At 38.4% G+C, this 18,444-nt stretch overlaps 1 protein-coding gene across 23 annotated transcripts in view; it reads right to left on the bottom strand.

The window, feature by feature from the left end:
- Positions 1-18,444, bottom strand: part of PRRC2C (proline rich coiled-coil 2C) — a 95,169-nt gene that overhangs the window by 27,830 nt on the left and 48,895 nt on the right. For 18 of the 23 annotated variants that reach the window (XM_027975606.3, XM_027975598.3, XM_027975609.3 and 15 more), the window contains exons 13-21: positions 17,284-17,453; positions 16,603-16,852; positions 15,137-15,347; positions 11,666-13,933; positions 7,899-8,107; positions 3,678-3,832; positions 1,805-2,624; positions 1,311-1,396; positions 83-271 (exon numbers count right to left, since the gene is read on the bottom strand). In XM_027975606.3, the coding sequence (XP_027831407.1) occupies positions 83-271; positions 1,311-1,396; positions 1,805-2,624; positions 3,678-3,832; positions 7,899-8,107; positions 11,666-13,933; positions 15,137-15,347; positions 16,603-16,852; positions 17,284-17,453 (4,358 nt within the window). The remainder of the gene's footprint in view (positions 1-82; positions 272-1,310; positions 1,397-1,804; positions 2,625-3,677; positions 3,833-7,898; positions 8,108-11,665; positions 13,934-15,136; positions 15,348-16,602; positions 16,853-17,283; positions 17,454-18,444) is intronic. The other 5 variants (XM_027975599.3, XM_060396089.1, XM_060396087.1 and 2 more) reach the window with 1 other exon arrangement.

Below are 18,444 nucleotides of genomic sequence, written 5' to 3'. Positions count from 1 at the left end.
ACAATTCATTGAAAACTAAATCCAATTTAAAAACTTATTTATTCTCCTTATATGTTAGTGGCTGGAACACGAACGGTTTTACCTTCTGGGCTTTGATAGGGCCTGCCCGTGGTTGCTTCTGCCGTTGTTCTTTAGGTTCAGATATTTTGTCGGTAGTTTTTTCCGAAAGCACAGGAACAATTTCATTTTCATTCCCATTTGAAGCTGGAGCACCAAACTGAATTGTGTCAATTCCAATTTCAACTCCACTTTCTTGACTATTCTTTGTTCCCTAGTAAAAGAACATTTAAAAACTTGCTTCAAAGTAGAGTTCAAATTTGACTGAATGATTTATGTAATACTACAAATTTTAAAAGTACAATAGGAGGTTTAAAGCAGTCTTCATCTAATTCAGATTAATTGATAACGCATGCATGCTAGTCGCTTCAGTCATGTCCGACTCTTTGTGACCCCATGGACTGTAGCCCACCAGGCTCCTCTGCCCATGGGATTCTCCAAGCAAGAATACTGGAGTGGGTTGCCATGGCCTTCTCCAGGGGATCCTTCCAACTCAGAGACTGAGCTCATGTCTCTTACATCTCCTGCACTGGCAGGCAAGTTCTTTACTATAGCACCACCTGAGAAGTCCCATAACTGACATTGGTCGTATTTTAAGAAAGTATTCCTTTAACCACTACTGATCTGTATTAGAAAACAACTGATAAAATAAAAAGTAGGGCAAGACTTAAGTTTTAACGTTCTGGCTTTAATTGCCCTGAACTGTAGGGCAAATCACACCCTTAAATGTAAAAAATCATTTAAAACAAATGTAAAACAACAAATAGATGAATAAATTAATGGAGGAGCAGAAAAAAGATAGGAATCCCAGTGTTATCCACTTCTGCTCTGAAAATAAAAATTAATATACATGAAAGCACTTCGTGATTGGTAATGGAGTGCACATACCCGAGGAATTTATCAATTAAACTTCTAATTTATGTAACACCTTGTTTGTGCTAGGCACTGATTCAGGCAGACACTACCAATCTAACTTGCAGAATCTGCATTATAATGGATAAAGAAAATAAGTAACAAGTTTAGATAAAAGAGGTGCAACAATTAAAATATGGTTAAATCACTTAGAAAAAGGTCCTTAAGAGGTCACACTGTAACTGAATCTAAAATACAAGATTAGTGGAAGGTGTTTTTTACAGACTAAGGATCAGGAATTAAGCTCTCCAGGTGATTCTGATACAGGCCAAAGTTTGAGTAACTGTTTTAAGGAAACTGCCACAAAACCCCACAAAAGCCATTACTAAATCTGCTCCTACCTCTGATGAAGTAGCTGATCCAAATGACGTTAGGGGCTTATTCCACGCACTGACAGAAGGTGGCTGTGGTGGACTGATGGGACCTACTGAAAAGAATAAGTCACGGGAAATACGACCATTAAAATTTAGAGGTTAATAATTCACAATCCATTTAACCCTTTCTTTTAATGGTAGCTAGACAATAAAAGAATGAATTTTCACATGCTATTTAAAGAGATTCTTGCACACCAAAATAAATGATTCCCCCAAAAAACTACATTGTTTTATCAACAAAAAGTTGTGTCCATAAAATACGGCTGTTAAAAGTGTAACACACTTGTCTTAGAAATAAAGGTTTTAAGAAAGGAAGCTAACATTACAGATTACTATTACTGCTTTCTATCAAGAAAAAAAGAGATGGCTAGAAAAAAACCGTGAGTTTATAAATAAAATTGAAAACAAACTCTCAATTCCCACACCATTCCCCACCCCTCACTTCTCTGTTGCACACTTACATTTCTTAGAAATGTCATTCAGCACAGCTGGTGGGGCCACCTTGTTCTCCCATAATTCAGCTGTAAGAGTGCCATGTGACTGAGAGGTCTGGATGGGTTTTCCTGTGGCTACATAATCTGTGCCATTAGGTGTCTGAGCTGAAGGTAGTCTAATTGAAGGAGGTGGCTGTTTCGAAGATTGTGTTGTAGTCTGTAGTGGACTCTGGACTGGTTTGTGAGTCTGTCCCTGCGTCTGACCTGGGGCAGTGGGAGCTGGGACTGGGACTTGGACTAGGGTGGGGGTTGGGGCTGGGGCTGGGGCTGGGGTTGGGGCTGTCGGGGCTGAGGCAGGGACAGTTGGGGCTGAGATGGCTGGAGGTGGAGCTGAAGCTGGTGCTAGGGCTGAAGCAAGGATGGGAATTGAGGCTGAGGTAAGGATGGGGACAGATGCTGGAGAGGAAGCTGAGGCAAGGATTGGGGTTGGAGCCGGAGCTGGAGAAGAGGCTGTGGCTGTAGCTGGGGTGGAGGCTGGAACTGGAGCTGAGGCTGAGGCTAAGGCTGGGAGTGGAGCTGAGGTGGAGGTTAAGACTGGGACTGTAGCGGGGGCTGGAACAGAAGCTGCGGGTGATGCTAGAAGGGGAGCTGGGGTTGAGGCTGGAACTGGAGCTGGGATTGTGGCTGGAACTGGAGCTGAAGTTGACCCTGGACCCGGAGCTGAGGTTAGAGCTGAAGCTGGAGGCTGTACTTGCTGGGTTCCTGTAGCCTGTTTTTTGGCAAATCTTGGTGGGAGCTTAGAAGTCTGATTTCTTCCCTTTTCATTTGCATTCTTTTTATTCCAGACCTTAAAAAATTTGCAGGAATCGTTTGTGTCAATAACATAGCTGAAATGTAACAGTTCATGAACAGATCTTCCAACAAAGTCACCTACTACTAATTTAGTTCTTTTACAAAATACCTACTCAATAAAATAAAAACATCAAGATTGCTAATGAGATTTTAAATTATGAGAAGCCAATATGCTATAGGGGAAAAAACATATTCTTGATACACAGGTCCACAAGCTCTTTTCCACAATTCTGAAATCAAAGAAATTAAGTAAATTTGCACTAATTTCATTTGGCAGCAAAATCAGATTCTACCTGACAAAAAATTATTGGTTCCACTCAACTGATGTTTGCCACAAAAACATTAATTCTGGGAGTGTTGGTGGGTGTTATGCTATATAGAATGTATGCACTGATTTACCTTCTTAAAACACAGTAACAATAAATGACTTCTGAAAATATCTAGTTCAAGGACTACGCTCAGTTAAACTCAATATTATTACACACATAGGATTTTTACAGTGCTTCCTGTTTTAGAACCTTCTAATCTATTAGGGCTCTTTATCACTGTGACCCACGTGCTCTATTTATGTTTATACTGGTCCAGCATTTAGCAAAATGGGTGTTTGGGTCGGTAAAAAGAAAAATTAAACTTACTGTGATTCATACTGTGCATTTAAATAAACTAATTTAGATTTTAAGAGAAACTGGCTTAGGTCAAGAATCTGTAAGTTATTAGAGATCATGGGAGTTGTGTTAGCTAGATTTCCAAGATTTAACACTGATTTAACAAGATTTAACACTGCAATGAAGTAAGATGGGGCAAATAAGTTGCTCTGAAATAAAGATGATCTTCTCTAAGGCAGATAGTAAGATACAGTAATTACATTTTATTTAAAACTGATCTCACTGCAGTTAAAAACAGTTTAAAGTTGTGAAAAATCAGGTCATTCTCAGCACTTGAGTAATAAATAAGGCCCTGACCTTATAGGTGGGAAGAAACCTCAACCGTTTCCTAGTATATTTTGAGCAATAATCCAAAAAAGCAGCAACAAATTGAAACACTAAACCTGTATGATTTGTTCTTCCTTCTTCCGGCGTTCTTCATCCTGTAAACGCTTTTGCTGTTTTTTGGATACCACTTCAGTAAAACCATCATCATTCAAATTTGACTGGGGGTCTTCAACTACTGTTACTTCAGGATGGTCATCAATTATAACAACACCTATAGGAATAGAATAAGATTTAAAGTGAAATTTTTTCAACTGAAAAGATAAAAACAACTGTTTACTCCAATAGTGCTTAAAAATAAAAAAGGCAAAAATCCAATACTTATAATTCATAAAATAACCCATTTTCCACAACATAAAATAGCTATTACTAAAATTTGAAAATTTCATAGATAAACCAAGCCCTAAAACTACCTGTGAATGATACATATCTTTTTTTTCCTTAAGCAATGAAGTGGCAATGCCTTTTTTTTTTTTAAAGAAAAATCAAAAAAGTCTTTTATCTTATACTCAAATCACTTTACCTCTCCCAGTCTCAAGACGTGTATCGTGCTATGAAGACCTATGTTAGCACTTTAATCTTATTTGCATCTAACCATTCTAAGAGGTGGGCATTATTAGTTTCCCCTTCTCAAAGGACGCAGTAAGCTCTAAGAGGCTGATTTGCTAACAACATGGTGCTGACAAGCTAAGCTGCTCTTTTGATTCTTAATGACTTTAGTTTATGTAGACTATTGTCTACAATGTGAGCTGTATCATATATTTAAAAACATGAAATATATGTTACAAAGTTCCATGGGAATATAAAGTGATATAGATGTACATATATCATAATAACCCAGCAAAAGAATAATTCAAGATACACTTTCAATGCATTGTCTAACAATTATTCTACTTTGTTAAACTATCCTATACATTATAGTGAGTATAAGAAATTTAGACCCATTAACACTTAAAAGAAAAATAAAAACAGTTCAGGTGATGTGATTTTGGGTTGCAGGTATAAAGCTTACACAATGAATGTAAGAAAAGGGTGAGGCAATTCAAATTAATTTTGCAAACAATATAAATATATGGGTTTTTTTAAGCAGGTGGACTCTTTTTTAATATAATTAATTTATTGTGATTTTTTGGTTGCACTAGGTCTTTTGTTGCTGTGTGTGGGCTTTCTCTAGCTATGGAGAACAGGGGCTATTCTTTGCTTGTGGAGCACAGGCCCTATGAGGGCTTCAGTAGTTGTACACGGGCTTAGTTGCTCCAGGGCATGTCGGATTTTTCCAGACCAGGGACCGAACCCATGTTCTCTGCATTGGCAGGCAGATTCCTATCCACTGTACCATAAAGTCCTATACTATGTTGTGATTGGGGAACACATAATTAAAAACTGCTTGGCAATGATATACACACAATTCAGAACAGTGATAACTTTTGGGTGTTGCCAAGAGAATATGACCCAGAGTAGATCAAAGGGAATCTACCTGCAAACAGTTCTTTTTAAATAGCTAAAAATTCACATTCATAGAAATACTGACAGGGAAAAAAAATACTAAGTTTGGCTTTCACTCTTTACAAACCTATTACTGTTGGTCTGTTCAGTAAAAACCTGATTTAAAAGGAAAAACACTGATTCTGATTTACCTATAGCACTTCTATTTATGTTTTAAATCCTTTAAGAAATTAACTGTAAAACAAAGCATATGCTTATCTCAATGCAAGGTTTTAGTTCAATATTTCAAAGGGTGTTATGCACTCCAAGAGATCCCCCTTCATAATTCTGAATTTGTCTTGGTTTTTCACTTAAACTAGAAAGTATGTGTAAAGCTTGTCTTCATAGTCATACCATCACTAATTATTTTCATTTTCTTGCCAAAAAGCTCCTTTAGAAACCTTTTGAATAGTTCACTCAACTGCATAAAGCTTTATGGACATGAGAACAATACTTTGTGATCAACGCTCTGTTCTTGTCTGGTGCTACATAAGATTTGGAACTAATTTTAGGAAATTCAGATTATTTTAAAGAACCTAAAGATGACTCAAAATTAATTAAAGGACTTCCCTGGTGGTCCAGTGGCTGAGAGGTCACCTGCCAAGGCAGGGCACATGTGTTTGATCCTTGGTCCAGGAAGATTCCACATGTTGTAGGGCAACTAGACTAGTGCCTCACAGCTACTGAAGCCTGTGTGCCTAGAGGCTGTGCTCCACAATAAGAGAAGCCTTCACAATGAGAAGCTGGTGTTTGCAGCAATGAAGATATAGCATAGCCAAAAATATTTTTTTTAATGTTGTAAAAAAAAAAAAAACCAAAAACACAAAACTTCAACAAGTTAAAACTAATGGCTCAATTTTCATTATCAATTCAGAAACAATACTTACCTTTTTATACTGTCTTAATAATACTATGCAAACGTACTCCAGAAGTTGTTTGGAAAAACTAGTAAACAAATATTTGAGAAGACAAATCTGCCATGTTCTGTGGACTTTTGTCATTTTCCAAATGTGAAGTCTAGATGGATGCTAGTCTCTCTTCTCATGGACCAAACAATCATCCAAATTTCCTATGGATTTACTTTAATCACTTTAAATCAAAGCTTTCTAACTTCAGCACTACTAACATTGTGAGTTAGCTGTTCTGTGCACTATAAAACATTTAGCAGCATTTATGGGCCTAAACCCACGAATATGTCAGTAGGTGACTTTTCTGGAGGCCCAGTGGTTAAGAATCCACCTTCCAGTGCAGGGGACATGGTTCAATCCCTGGTCACAGAACTAATATCCCACATGTCAAGGAGCAACTAAGCCTGTGCACCAACTACTGAGACCTCGAGCTCTAGAGACTGTGCACCACAACCTGAGAGAAGCCCACGTGCTGTAGCTAAGGCCTGAGGCTGACATATATATATATATATAAATGTCATTAACATCTAGCCACCAGCTGCAACACCAAAAATGTCTCTAGAAATTGTCACATGCCCCTGGGGTACAGAATCATCCCTATTAAGAACCACAGTTCTAAAGAATCTAAAGATTCTTAAAACATACAGTTAAGATTCTTTCTTTTCCACATGAATCCTAAAATGATAGTCCAGAACTAGCTCTCAAGTTTGCGTGCAATGGAATTAGAATCCCCTGGAGAACTTGTTAAAACACAGATTGCTTTACATGCCAGGAGTTTCTGATTCAGTAGACCTAGGGTAGGGCCCAAGATTTTGTTTTTCTCACAAACTTCCAGGTGATGTTGATGGTCTGAAGACCCTGTTTTGAAAATAGCTGGTCTATAAATAATAATGTCAAGGTCCTGGGCCCAAATCAAATTTAATATGTATAGAAAGTGAAAGTGAAGTCTCTCAGTTGTACCCGACTCTTTATGACCCCATGGACAGTAGCCTGCAACAATCTCCTCTGTCCATGGGGTTTTCCAGGCAAGAGTACTGGAGAGGGTTGCCATTTCCTTCTCCAGGGAATAGAAGGAATCTTCCCGACCCAGGGATCAAACCCAGGTCTCCTGCATTGTAGGCAGACGCTTTACCATCTGAGCCACCAGGAAATATGAGCCACCATTAACTAGATGAAAGAAAACTCTTATCAACATCTCTAATATGCAATGACAACAGTACCTAACCAGTTTCCCATACTACTATCTAGTCTCAACTTAGTAAATCTCTCAATCTTATTCAGTATTTCGAGCTTAAGGCTCATCTGAATGAATGGGAAATACCAATATTCGTCTGTGTAAGTGTCTACTCTTAAAGATTCCTTGTTAATGTCTTCATCATATATTTCCTTCTGGCTGTGTTCATCCTTCACATTTGACATCCTATCACTCCGTGGCTTTCTGAAAGTATATTATCCACAGCAACACTACCTCCCATCCTGTTGTTTATTCTCTGTTTACCATATCCTAGATACCAATTTTCTCAAGGTCATAATTCATTGAGGTTAACACTTCTCTCTTTTCAAAGACAGCATATATACAAAGCATCTTCATTTGATTTTCTGTGCGTCCCCCCACATCTGTTTAGCAAGGAAGAGTGGTTAATTTACTTTCCTAAGAAAACTGAAACTGTGGATTATCTTTAACAAGAATTTTATCAAGCACGCATAGGTACGGTAAAAGTTGCTGTTATTTCAGTTAAAGCTCTATCATCATCATCATCATCATCAGTCTCTACCTCTACCTTGAAGTCCAACTTTCTTTTCTTGATGCCTTTACTTATAGTATCTACTTAAATCTAACAGATGGACAGACAGACGACAGACAGACAAAGGTGATCTGAAACGCACTTGCATAGTTGTTGAGATCAAACTGTGACAGCGCATCCACTTTCTCTTTGGGTTTTTTAGGGCCTGGTTTGGGGTCTTCTCTTTTTTTCCCAGTAGAATCTTTGGAGTTCTTTTGTCCTGTACCATTAGGTGCTCCTTCTTGATGGTGTGCAGAGCTGCCATTGACAGGATCAGCACCACTGGTGCCTGCCGACTGGTCATCAAATGGCCTACAAAATAATCATCTGAGATTTTATTACTAGCTCCACATGTGTGTGTGGCGTGTGGCTTAGCTGCTCAGTCATAACCGACTCTTTTTTGACTCCACAGACCGTAGCCCGCCAGGCTCACCTGTCCATGGAATTTTCCAGGCAAGAATACTGGAGTGGGTTGCCATTTTCTACTTCCCAAACCAGGGATCAAACCTGTGTCTCTTGCATCTCCTGCATTGGCAGGTGAATTCTTTACCACTGAACAACCTGGGAAGCCCACTGTCACCATATCCTTGATCAAAAGAAAAATGCCCTTAGTGGCAGTTTCTAAAGTTCAGTCTAAGAAGAAATAACAGTGGGATAGAAACGCCTCAGTGATTTTTGTTGGGTACAACTTTTCTAAGATGGAGTTTCCCAATAAAGGAAATAAGACTAGCTCCTCAGAGTTCTTTCCAGAAATTAAATTCTAGAATTCTAATTATTCCCTGAAGGTTCTTACTGTGTCTATTCTTATTGTGTTCATTATGTTTATAAATGAGCTAATCGACATTGTTCATAGCAGAAAATTTCTGTGATCTAAGCTAGTCCAAAGTATTCAATGGTGGATCTTCTCCACAAGAGGGCGGTATATGAAAAAAAAACAGTGTAAAGAATTCTATGCTTACAAGTCTTTGTTTTAAAAGTTCAATCAGATTTATACATATACATACATATATATAAAAACATTTTAAAAACCAGTTTTAATATGGAAACCAATCCACTTCACAAACCAAAAGTATTTCTATAGGGTTTCTTCCTGTTAAAAAATTCTTTTCTTGGGTTCATTTTATAAAAACTTCAAGAACATACACCATGAAAAATGGGCTTATCAATTCACTTTCAGCTCAATCTATAGTATTACTCAAGATAAAAGCTTATCAAGAGCCTGAAAAAAACCATGATCTCAAACATGTGAGCTATGAATTCATTTCTTCTAAATGTGACACTTAGAAAACATTAATCTATAGCCTGTAACTGCTATGTCTGCAGGTCCAGGTTGCTACCATCTATATGGTACAAAAGACTTGCTAAGGTGGCTGAAACCTTGAGTATTACTACTTGAAATTCGAACAGCTTGGTTATAGTCAACAACTACATTGTTAATGTAACTATATATATTATCCTATTCTTTTGACTTTTAAAGAGAGGTTTAAATTCTGTGATAAACTGGTACTCAATAAACACAACTGGTAGTATTACTTTCCTGGAACTTTTTCTAAATTATCAGGAAGTGAAAATATTTTTTACTGACTGATATAGTAACCTGACATACTAAGTGTATCTAACCAGTACAGATTAAGATAATATTTTGTCTGAATAAATTTCTTATCAGCTCAGGCAGCAAATCTGGGAATTTGTTTTTTTTTTTTTTTTTTAAATGGGCACACCATAATAATAGTTGCTGACTATATACCAGGTGTTACACTGTTTCGTAAATATCATGTCACTGAATCTTCACACATTTTTAAAGTTCTACTGCTTTCTCCTCATTTTACAGGTGAGGAAGCAGAGAATTTATACAAATAGAAGTACCAGAGCCTAGATTTAAAACTAGAAATAGTACTACTTTATAATTTAGTACCAAAAAATAATTTACTATAAACAACATTTTAATATTTAAAAAGAACAGACCAAATTTAGAACAGTTGAGAAAAATTCTTTTAAAAACACCAATGTCATGCTATTTGTTACTGGTGGTGGGGCAGGACTTTGCTTTCTAGGCCTCTCTGTAAGCTAGATGGTTTACTGTAGGTTTGCAACTTGAGAGGGGAATATAATGTATCCTTCAGTTTCAACATTCACTCTCTAGAAACCAGTACAGAGGTACTGCATATGATTAAGTTCCAGAGGACACCTGTGAGCCCCACAGTTTTCCAGAGAGAAATCAAGAAAGGCAGGCTACTCATCATCAGTAAGATGATCTACCAAATGGAAGACATTGCATACGTCCTGTCCTCGGGTGTGTTGATTTTCCCAAAGCTACAAATTTTTAACAGGACTCTTTTAGGAAATGTACATGAACTTAAAGACGTTCAAGCTGGTTTTAGAAAAGGCAGAGGAACCAGAGATCAAATTGCCAACATCCAGTGGATCATCAAAAAAACAAGAGAGTTCCAGAAAAACATCTATTTCTGCTTTACTGACTATGCCAAAGTCTTTGACTGTGTGGATCACAATAAACTGGAAAATTCTGAAAGAGATGGGAATACCAGACCACCTGACCTGCCTCTTGAGAAACCTATATACAAGTCAGGAAGCAACAGTTAGAACTAGACATGGAACAACAGACTGGTTCCAAATACGAAAAGGAGTGCGTCAAGGCTGTATATTGTCACCCTGTTTATTTAACTTCTATGCAGAGTACATCACAAGAAACGCTGGACTGGAAGAAGCACAAGCTGGAATCAAGACTGCCGGGAGAAATATCAATAACCTCAGATATGCAGATGACACCACCCTTATGGCAGAAAGTGAAGAGAAACTAAAAAGCCTCTTGATGAAAGTGAAAGAGAAGAGTGAAAAAGTTGGCCTAAAGCTCAACAATCAGAAAACAAAGATCATAGCATCTGGTCCCATCACTTCATGGGAAATAAGATGGGGAAACAGTGTCAGAATTTATTTTTGGGGGCTCCAAAATCACTGCAGATGGTGATTGCAGCCATGAAATTAAAAGATGCTTACTCCTTGGAAGGAAAGTTATGACCAACATAGACAGCATATTCAAAAGCAGAGACATTACTTTGCCAACAAAGGTCCGTCTAGTCAAGGCTATGGTTTTTCCAGTGGTCATGTATGGATGTGAGAGTTGGACTGTGAAGAAAGCTGAACACCAAAGAATTGATGCTTTTGAACTGCGGTGCTGGAGAAGACTCTTGAGAGTCCCTTGGACTGCAGGGAGATCCAACCAGTGCATTCCAAAGGCGATCAGTCCTGGGTGTTCTTTGGAAGGAATGATGCTAAAGCTGAAACTCCAGTACTTTGGCCACCTCGTGCAAAGAGTAGACTCATTGGAAAAGACTCTGATGCTGGGAGGGATTGAGGGAAGGAAGAAAACGGGACAGAGGATGAGATGGCTAGATGGCATCACTGACTCGATGGACATGACTTTGAGTGAACTCCAGGAGTTGGTGATGGACAGGGAGGCCTGGTGTGCTGTGATTCATGGGGTTGCAAAGAGTCGGACATGACTGAGCGACTGAACTGAACATAACAACAGGCAAGAACTTCTGTGATCCACTAACCTCTTTCTCAAGCACTCTTACACTTTTAGAATAGGAAAAAAAAAAAAAACCTATAGGACAAGAATGTCTTGATCCTCTATAAGAGTGGTGCCTTTGCACAGTTCAACCAAGAAGTATAGTTTAAGTTTCTCTAAAGGTGCAAAAGTAGCCATTCGTGGACCCTGCACTTCCACTGCCAAGTGCCTAGATTCAATTCCTGGCTGGGGAATTAAGATCCCACAAGCTGAGTAGCACGCCCCACATCCTCCCCCGTCAAAAGATGCAAAAGTAATTATACGTAACATAAAATACTCACCCTCGCTTTCCACTTTTTGATGGTGGGCCACTTCTCCTTTCATTCCTAGGACCTGAGAAATTCCTTCCGGATTTGGGTGGACCATTGTTACCACGCCGATTCTGGCGATCTATGCCAGGTCGCTGACTAGAAAAACTTCTCTTTGCTATTTCCCTCTTTGGAGGTACAACATTCTCTCCCGTCTTTACCACCACTTGCGCATTCAAATCAGCATTTTTTTTTTCGTCCCTCTCACGCCTCTCATTGAAATCACTGCTTTCAGAGGCTGTTTCCCATTCTTCATTTGCCTGATCTGAAGAGTTCTGGTTAGATAAGTCTGGTGTCTTATTCCCAGAAATATCTCCAGTAGCATTAACTGGTTCCTGAACCACGTTATTAACTGTGCCATTTGTGGGCACTGCCACCTCATTGGTTTTTGAAGCAGCCTCCCTCTCCCTTAGTCGTCTAAATCGGGGAGGTTTATCTTGCCTTGGTGGTCGCGTAGGACGCTGCCTTCGGGGCCTCTCTCTAGCTGGGTCAAATTTTCGTTCAAATTTTGGAGGCCGTTTATCTGCTGGGATAGGGATAAACTGCTCATGTCTCCTTGGTGGCTCCCCACTGTCTGGTTTAGGAGCTTCTGTCTGCCTTGGGTTCCACTGATTATCCCGATAAGCAGGTCTTCGTAAGGTAGAAGGGCGTGATGGGCGACCTCCAGGATCTCTTCCACCACGTCTGAATGTTCCCCCTCTGCCTCGCCTTGTAGGCTCTCCTTTAGGAAGGAAGCCTGGTTTAGGTTTATCATCATCCCTTATAAAAGGTTTTTCTAGGGGTCTACCATCTATTCGGACATGATTTTCGGGCTTGAAAGAAGACTGTGGCTTTCCCGGCTTTCTGCTCTCAGGCCGCTCCTCTCTTTTGGGGAGCTTACTCTTACTCAAGCTATCCCTGTCACTCGCGCTCTCATGAATTTCACTGTCTGTGTCAGTCTCTGAACCTCGCTGCCGTCTTCTTTTGGGAACAACTTCAAAGTCCGAGCTCTCACTTCGTGTTTCACTTTCTTCTCGCTGCCTGAGGGGCCCTGGGGCCACGTGCTCTGCTCGTGGCTTGCTGTCTCTGTACTGAGGATAATCTCGAGTGTGCCCTCTGCCACCCCTGCCGCGTCCTCCGTAAGAGCCTCTGTAGCTTCGCCCTCTGGAGTAATATTCACCTCGGCCTCGACCTCTGTATCCCTGATCTGGAAACCAATCTCTATCTCTAGCTTCTTTCCAGTAGGTCCTAGGGGGTACAGTGGATTCTTTTTTAGCTGCTGGTCTTGAATCTGGTCGAGTTCTCTCTGTAACAAGGTCTTTGCTGATGACTTTCTCAGGCTGCTTTTCTTCCTTGACTGTTGGTGCTGTGACAGTTTGTTGGTTTACGGTTTTGACTGCAGGCTCTACCTCAACACTACTTACAGATTCCAAAGGCTTCTCAGTATCTTGAGGTGGCTTTTGTACCAAAGTTGAAGGCGAAGTTTCTACTGAAGGAAGTTTCTCTGGTTCTGGTTGAGGTTGTGGTGGAACCGACTGTGGCTGAACTGGTGCTGCAGGTGGTACGGGTGGTGGAGGAAGAGCTTCTTTCTTTTCTGTCTTTTCAGGTTTCACCACTTTTTCAGTGACCTTTTCTCCTTTTTCTCCCTTTTCTCCTTCTTTCTCCTTTCTTTGCTCCCGTTCTTCTTTCATATCTCTAAGTATAGGTTTTTTAATAGGACCTGATCTTCTCACAGGCCTGTCGTTACCTTCTTCTCTTCTGTTGGAACTAGGCCTTGGGCCCCAACGAGTTTCCGATTTAGATTTATACAATTTCTCAGGTTTTGGTCCATCAGAAGATCGGATAAAGCCCTCTTTTTTTGTTTTTTCCTCTGGCCTTTCTGCTGGTTCTTTTGAATCAATACCTCTGCTAGTTACTTTAGGAATGCTTGCAGATGGCTCATTCCTCAGCTCCTCTGATTTCTGAGTATGGTTAGATCCATGGCAAACACTTCTTTTCCGGGCAGGCTGACTTTCTCCAGCTGAAATTCGCTCTTCTTGAGGAGTGGCTATAGTCTTTTGATCAGGTACATCAAAACAAGTAGACTGACTATTTGTGTCAGTATGACGAGGTCTAATGTCTTCCACCGATCTACTTAAAAACTTTTGTACGTCTGTCTCACTTGATTCTCTGACAAAGTCTGGTTTTGGATGAGCCTCTAACTGACCATGTTCTACAGGATAAGCAGCAGTTATCTGTTCCTGATCCAATGGAGCTTCAGGCCTACGATAATGAGAATTCAAAGAAATAATAGCCATCACAGCAAAAAATCTTTTCCACATGTACATGTACAGCAAAATAATCCCTTGAATTTAAAAACAAAAAATGGGTCCTAATCATAAAGAACCTTATGTCTCTACAAAAAGTTCAGTGCAACATTATTCATAAGAGCCAAGAGATCGAAACAACCTAAATGTCTACTGGAGATGAATGGGTTAAGAACACGCATATGCATACAAACAGCGTGTTGTTTAAAGAAAGAAAATCCTGCTATCTGCTACATCATAGATGAGAAGATTACACTAAGTGAAATAAACCAATCACAGAACAAATACTGTATGATCCCACTTATATAAACTATTAATATAATAAAACTAGTCCATAAAGAAGTAATTACCAGGGACTAGGAGGAAATGAGTTGTGATTAAATGGGTAAAAAATTTTGGTTGTGCAAGATGAAAAAGTTAGAGATCCGTTATATGATGTTATGCTTACAGTTATCAACACTGTACTATATACTTAAAACTTTGACAGGAGGGTAGATAGTGTGTTATGTTTCTACTCTCCTCAATTAAAAAGAAATGAAACTCAGTCTTTAAGAAAAAGAAGTTTAGACCATGCTTATGTGAAAGTTATATCTATCAAAACTGGTAATTTTCACTTATAACCAGAATACACTAGAGTAGGTCCATCTTTCCCAATGAATCAGAATTTTAAAACATCATAAAACAAATTCCTTGAAAAGGCAAAAGCTCTAACTTATCATTATAAATTAATGAAGATCACCAATTGTCTGATACTTCAAAGTAACTGTAAATTAGTGTTTATCCTTAACTTGACCTCAGAAAATTCCCATAAGATATTGAAAATTAAATGTCTAACATCTCTAAATAAGTGGAAGAATTGTATCAACACGTTAGCCAGACTATATGTCAAGTACAGGAGAACCTTGACAATTTTGACAGCTACCACTAAATTTTAGTATTTAAATAAACGTACAGAAAGAACTATGTTACAAAATGCCCTAATCAATCAATACTAAATGCTGGGAAAAGGAAAATACATCCTAGAATGAAATAAGGCATATTAAATGGGAGAAAATCAGATCTGTGGCTCAGTCCTAAGTCAGAATGATCTCCAGGGAGACTACACAGTTTTCATTTCCCCACAACATTCTATTGGCTTGCTAATGACTTTAATAATTACCTTACATCCTCAGGTTCTTCTGTTGCTTTGGGAGTGGTGGCCTGCTGAGGCTCAGTATGAGGATAAGGATCTGACCCCCACATCATTCGAGGCTCAGAGAGCGAAATCGCATGATCTCTTGCAGAGCGAGCCAAATGCTCAAATGACTCAGAATTGTTTGGTGACCCTTCCATCTGATCTCGTCTCATTAATGGCTTAGGAGGAATCATTCCTACACAAAAGATCAGAAAAAGATGGGGGTGTGGGGAGAAAACAAAGGAAACAGAATCATTATAGACACAGTATCCAGGTTAATACTTAATTACTATTTGGACATCTCTATATTTAAAGATATACTTTTGGCAAGCAAAACTGATTAACTCAAAAAATCATCAGTGAAAACTGAATTTTTCTGTGAATGAGATTTTTATTGTTGCTGTTAAATAAATAGATTTAAAAATCCAGGAAGCAACACAAGCAAAACCATAAGAACAGTCTATTTTACTTTAAACGAAAGAAAAGGTAATGCCTATAAAAATCAGATAACAAGTACCATGACTCTGTGCATGTTAAACATTTTGAGAATTACACCAAGTGATGAATTTTCAGAAAAACATTTTCCATAGAAAATTCTATTAATTTAATTAGTTGATCAGTATGCCATACATTATGTCTCTTAAATTTGAAGTTTTCATACATGATAATATGCACGTTTCAATGCTATTCTATATGAAACAGATCGCCAGTCCAGGCTCAATGCATAGACAGGGTGCTCAGGGCTGGTGTACTGGGATGACCCAGAGGGATAGGATGGGAAGGGAGGTGGGAGAAGGGTTCAGGATGGGAAACACATGTAAACCCATGGCTGATTCATATCAACGTATGGCAAAAACCACTACAATATTGTTAAGTAATTAGCTTCCAACTAAAATAAATAAATTAAAAAAATTTTCAGTATAAATTTTAAAATCAAGATGTAATTCTTGATCGTATTTTTATCACCTCTAAATTTTCCTCTATACCATCTTAGTACTGGATTATCTGAGTTTATTCTGATAAACACAGCTATTTGTTTTTAGCTAACCTATTAGGAAATTCAGGTGGTAGGCTGAATGACAGAAAAAATAGCTGTAATATATAACATATGGATAAAATTAAATGCTGAAACACCTGAAAGAATGAAAACAATGCAGCAAACAACAGATGTTATAACTAAGACAGTAACTTTCCATCTGAAATTTTTGAAATAATATTCACAAAACAGAAAGTACAGTATTTTGGTCTTACCACACTGTAGGTACAGTAATTGGAATTTAACTACTCTGTGCTCAAAGAAGATACATCATTTTATGACTAAGAAGTCCTATATAAGTTCTTACTAGATTTTAACTCTCAAAGGAAGTAAGATTAAAATTGTGGGGAAAATGAAAAACTCTAAACTTGCACAACTGCAAGTAAGCCAGGAGACAATGCCAATTTCAACTTACCAGGATGAATGGGTGGAATATCCATAGCAGGTCTACCTGATATCATCCGAGGATCCATGTATGACTGCATCATGAGCCACCTTGGATCAAAACCCATGGAAGCCAAATGCTGGGGGTGAGGTTGCATGGGCTGGTAAAGAGGTCTATGTGGTGGTGGAGGGACAGCACTGCTGGATGGCTGAGAAGGAACCGTTTGTGGAAGCACACCCTGCTGTTGCTGCTGCTGCCACTGCTGCTGCTTCATCTGTTCCTGAAAAAATAGGCAGGATCGCACATTTTGAGCCTTTAGTTCCATGTGATAAATCAATACAACCAATCATATTGGAAAACAGGCTTTTTTGAAACCCTGAGGGAAAAGAACTCAAAACACATTTGACAGTGAGAGACGGCAAGACAAGAGAACAAAGGTTCAGTTATGACATTCTGCCTTATACTTCAGCAACTAATCACTCATCAATTACACTGCAAGAAACCATTTCCTAGAAAGGAAGATGAGGCATAAGAAAAAAAGGAACGTATAAAGCCCCCATCAGCAAACTTTTACTAATTTAAAAGTGGCAAACTTTTCAGAGGAAATTTGTATGTTTTGGTATTTTGAATTTTATGTTAAATTATTTCTCATACTACTGAACAATAAACCTTTCAAATCACACATACAATATAAAATGGTTTTATTGTTACCTGCTGCCGCTGGAACCGTGGTGGTAAAGACTTCTGAAACTGTTTAAAATAGCCAGATAATACAGCAGGCCGAGGCTGAGACCCTGACTCTGGTTCTGTTTCATGTGCTGCCTGCGTGGTCTCCTTTTCACTGCGATTGCTATCTTGTCTAGTGAAAACTGGGTCATCCTCTGTCCAAAGAAAAGGTGAAAGATAATTATACTCATCTCTGACACTTAACATTAATACATGCTGTTCATACTGGAGTGAAATAATCAGACATATTTTAAAAGTTAATGAGGAAGAAAGTATCCTTACTCCAAAACACCATTTTGTACTTTAATATTGGTAACCATCAATGCAATGAGGTAACCTTAGTTTAACAAAACCTCAGATTTTCTCAAAGATGGATTCTTAAGATAGAACTCACATGCCCAGATGCTTTATCATGCAAAAGTCTGTATTTGATATTTTGCGATAATAAACCATTTCAAACTCTATTTTTCACTGTTTCAATAAATGTTAACACTGCTGTCAACATTTACTTGTGGTTCACTAGCATTTAGATGAAGACAAGAATGGCCTATAAATACTTAAAATAGAACATGTAGGTTTATAAAATTTTTTTGATTAGGGGATTATCTATAGAGAAAACTAATGAATCTAAACTATGATCATTTGTTTTAATGATCATAAAACGAATGGTCATGACAACCAAATGATCACCGGTATCTTCAAATATATGAACCATTGTTCTATGTAAGGGTATCAGTTATGATGCACGAAAAGGAGAGCCATACACATCCCTCAACCAAGAAAAGTTCTCATCCCAAAGAAAACCAGTTATATTCATTCTAGAAAATGACATTTGTTACAACTACAAAGCCATGTTATGTTATAAATTCTTTTCTCAGAGAATCAGAGGTGAATTTTAAGGGGAAAGCTCATGTAAAGCCAATGTAAAACCATGCAGTAAAGAATCAAAAGTCACACTTTGTATTAAATTCAATATTAAAAATGTTTTAAAAGTGATAAAATATTAGAGGGAAAAGACAGCCAAGAAGGTGCAACATTTAAAAATGAAATGGGTACACGTTACTGGTAAACCCAGCTAAAGTTAAATTGCCATCAGAGGACATATAAAATGTGAATGAAAATATAAGTGCCACCAAATGATGATTA

This window comes from Ovis aries, chromosome 12, assembly GCF_016772045.2.
Source record: "Ovis aries strain OAR_USU_Benz2616 breed Rambouillet chromosome 12, ARS-UI_Ramb_v3.0, whole genome shotgun sequence".
Taxonomy (NCBI): domain Eukaryota; kingdom Metazoa; phylum Chordata; class Mammalia; order Artiodactyla; family Bovidae; genus Ovis; species Ovis aries.
This window is presented reverse-complemented; position numbering and strand designations above follow the sequence as displayed.